General features: G+C 40.0%; 1 protein-coding gene across 1 annotated transcript in view; it reads left to right on the forward strand.

Moving 5' to 3' along the window:
- nrn1a (neuritin 1a) overlaps positions 1 to 3,297 on the forward strand; it is a gene marked incomplete in the record, with an annotated part of 13,471 nt that extends 10,174 nt beyond the window's left edge. The window contains 1 exon segment of the mRNA XM_014031329.1: positions 1,647 to 3,297. Within this exon segment, the coding sequence (XP_013886783.1) occupies positions 1,647 to 1,884 (238 nt within the window).
- Between the last annotated feature and the right edge of the window lie 784 nt (positions 3,298 to 4,081).

Here is a 4,081-nt window from a genome sequence, read left to right on the forward strand (position 1 = left end):
GCAGGTGTGTTAATTAGTAACTGAGTGCAGGTGTGGACAGGATCTGAATGAGCTGAGATACAAAACTAAGTATCTAAAACAAAAAACAAAAACAAATAAAACAAAACAAAAAAACAAACAATAAAACAAAACAAAAAAACAAACAAAAAAACAAAGATAAAGCTGTTTAGTTTTTAATCCTGTCTGCAGTTTGGACTCGTCTCCTGTAAAAACCACACGTTTGTCTCTCGGCTGTAAATATTTAACGTTTAAATAAAAATCTGAGCTGCTTTTATTTTCAGTAAATAAAGATTTGTTTTATTAATTTTAGATTAACAGAAGAGCTGAGCTCCTCTGAGTGATTCAGCCTCCGGTCCACAGGGAGGAGGTTCAGAGGAGGTAGGGGGGTGCATGTGGACGGCCCCCACCCTCCAGACCGGGTGGCACCAGATGGCATGAGGACCCCCCCGTCTACACCCTCATGACTTTTTAATGCAGTGACAGCTCCATCACAGCGGAGCTGAGGCGTGGCCGGGGGGCGTTACTCCCCTCCTCACACATGTGCACGCACACGCTAATTACTTTGAGACGTGGCCCCGACACGGCTGGGGTCAAAGGTCAACATCAATAAGAGCTGATTGGATTAGATACGCTGGTCCTGTGTCGGAGTGTGAGCTGCTGCCACGGAGAACAAAAGATGGAGAGATGAAGAGTAAAACTGGAGGAGGAGAGAGGAGGAGATTCAGCAGTGGATGAAACTTATTTCTGGATAAATATCAACAATTAACTTAATTTCAAAAAGCTGTGAAACTAACAGAAATCTGAGAAATATGGTTTTAGTTTTGTTTATTTAACATTTTTAATCGTTTCTGGAGAATTATTGTTTGTTTAAAATCAGCAGATTTTATTGGACCAAACCTTGACTCAGGTAGAACAGATTTTCCTGACCAAGCAGAGACTCCAACAAGTCCTCTCTGGTTCCTGATCTGGTACCAGAGACCAGAGTCCTCACAGAACCATGGAGACCCCTGGTAGGGGGACTCTGACGCCCACTGAGCTTTAAGCCAGGAAAAGTTCTTCAATCATTTTACAAACTACTTCCTGGTTTGAGGGCTGTTTGTGGGCTCCCACAGAGACCAGTATAAAACAATATTTAACTGTGGTAAACTGGACTCTGATGTAGATTACAGCCTGATGCTTTGGATCATCTTTCTTTCTAAGCTTAGAAAATAATAAAAATTAAAATAATTTGTACCAAATATATGTAAGGAGATCATTTCTTAAAACTGGATTCTGGCATCACCTCCTGTGACTTTAAACATTTCAGAATCATCCAATAATATTTTTATAATTCTAGTTATTTATTGGTTCCATCAGACCCCCGGGCTGAGTGGTCTCTGAGCAGCATGCTGGTCTTCAGAYGTGTCTTTTTGCTGAATACTAATGGAAAACATGGCTGAGATGCTCCAACACACTTGAGTTTTGTTGGACTACATGAACTAAATTGAGTTCAGAAGGTTTTCGACGCTGTTTTCTGCTTTGCTAGATTCTGGAACAACTGCGAGGGTTGGCTCGTCTTCCCGGCTGGTTGGTGCCTCCAGTTGGAGGCAGCCTCCCACTCCAGGCTCAAAGCTTGTGTTGGTAATCCTTGCTGTGTTTTCTCTTGCCAGTTACTGGGATAACTTCCACTCCTGTGCCACCACGGCGCTGGCGGACTGCCACGAGGGAGCCACGGACCTCTGGGAAAAACTGAAAAAGGAGTCCCGCAACCTGAATTTCCGAGGCAGCTTGTTTGAACTGTGTGGCGGCGGCAACGGGGCCCCCAGGTCTGCTAACGGCAGGGGCCTGGTCCTGGTCCTGGTCCTGACCACCCTGCCTACCATACTGACTTGGCTGGCGTTTTAACGGAAAACAGAAGAAACATAGAAAAGAAAAAAAAATCCAAGAGAAAACTCCAAGTGAATCAAAGAAAAGAAATAAAAAATAAGAAGAATGAGAGCGACTCCATACTGAAAACACAACCTCAAGGAACCAGTTTCAATTCATCACGAGAAAAAATAAATAATTWAAAAAAATAACACCCAAATGGGATTTTTACTGCTTCATCACTGAACGGCGCCCTGGTTTCCTTTGGGACTTCTGCAGACGTGGAGTCCTCGTCCAATCACACGCAGCCCCGACCAGAGGTCAATAACATGAAATATTCAACGTGCCGAGGAACCGAAATGAAGACAATGATGAAATTTTGATGGATACTTGCCCACTTACAATCATGGAATTACATAGTATTAAAGTCAGCCATGCATTATTGATGTTTAGTAGGCCTAGACAGCATTATGTGAGTGCTGGGTGCTGACACACGTTCAGGCTGTATATTAGGGTTCCCATGTAGCCTCGAGCTGCTTTTCTCGTGCGACGCAACACCGAGCCGAACGCCACAAAATCAATAAGATGAGCCGAAGCCTCGAGCCCGTTTCACCGCGGACAGATTCTCTGTTTTTATTACACCGAGGTGGTCCCGTTGTGTTGGACCGACTGCTCCGCGGTCATAATGTTCGCGGTGACAGCGTGCAGGCGACGGTCACACCAGCCGTTCTCACAGGAAGTAGTTAAAAAATGTGACCACAGTGTTTTCCATCAGCACTACATTCAATCAATTACAAAACTAACTATATCTTAAAYTGATACTGTATTACAGCTATAGCTAGTTAGCCTGCTAACATGCTAGCTAACACGTTATAAAGTCAACATCAGGTGAAAGTATCCAGGTGTGTTTCTGGTGTGACCATGGTGTAGATCAGTATCTGTCCTGCTGCTGACTGATGGTCTGCATGAGATCGGCTCAAAGACTCTTTTATACTGTTTCAGGAAATGAACATAAMACTCTAAAAACATAATAATCACCTGGTTCAAATTTAGTTTAGGGCTATAGCTCAGCTAACTGGAGCTTAAGTTAGCATAGTTAGCAAACCCCCAATAATAAGCCACTAAAGAAACATGACACATGTGGCAGCTTTGAGTTCATCACGTTTTAATTCTCAGATAAATACGATTTTAGGGTTGGTCAATAGTTTAGGTGAACCACTGAAGACTTTATATCAGGATTAGCTCGTCTTTGAAGTCCTGCTACATCCTTAAACACTTAGTCAATAAAAACACGTTAATTTGTCATTTAAAAAATACACAAATTGAAACAAAAAACTGTTGTAATAGTAGCTGTACTTGATGGTGTCCTTTCAGCATTTCAAATTAAAAGTTAGCTATAAACTTTGAATTAGAAGCTAAAAATGGTTTAAACTATTGGGTTAAATGCTAAATCAGGTGAATTACATTAACCTGTGGTGATTAGCAAGTAACTCAGATTAGCTCTCGTTAGCTACTGCTTGGGTTACACATTTAGCCAGTTAATTAAGCAGCTAAATTAAAAGATAAAATGTAAAAATGTATTGGATCAAAATCTCAACCAAATTATATCTGATTAGAACCCATTTAAATCACCAGATAAACCAAACTAAATCAGGTTAACTTACAGTCAATGCTAGTTTTATTAGCGGCTAAAATTAATGGTGTCAAATTAGATAATTGTTCAAATTATAATTTAGTCCAAATTTACTCAAATTTTGGAATAAAAAATATGATCTAAAATATAAGAAAATAACTTAGAGTTACCAGAACCAGGTTAGCTCAGATTAGCTTTGATTAGCTACAGTTTGGATAACTAAATACAGTATTTTATGTCAGGCTACCTAACGATCTAACAGRTAAATTAGACAAGATTAATACTGTGAGTGCAGCTAATTCTTAAACTACCATTAAATTAGCAGGTAAACCAAACTAATAATCAGGTTAACTAGCAGATCTGTTAGTCAAATACTAGGTCAACAGATAATTAAATCTGGGAAAGTAGCTAACGCCCATGAATTCAGGCAGATTAAATTTTTATCAGATTAAATTAAATTTAGATGAGCAGGTAAACCAAACTACTAATTATGTTAACTAGCTGTTAGCCAGATGCTAGCACTAACAGCTAAATTAGCTCATCTCAGATTCCTGCTTTTCAGCTTTTAATCATAGATTTGTGATTCTTTTTTCAGTAAATAAC

This window comes from Austrofundulus limnaeus, unplaced genomic scaffold (genome assembly GCF_001266775.1).
Source record: "Austrofundulus limnaeus strain Quisiro unplaced genomic scaffold, Austrofundulus_limnaeus-1.0 Scaffold1227, whole genome shotgun sequence".
In the NCBI taxonomy this organism is placed as follows: domain Eukaryota; kingdom Metazoa; phylum Chordata; class Actinopteri; order Cyprinodontiformes; family Rivulidae; genus Austrofundulus; species Austrofundulus limnaeus.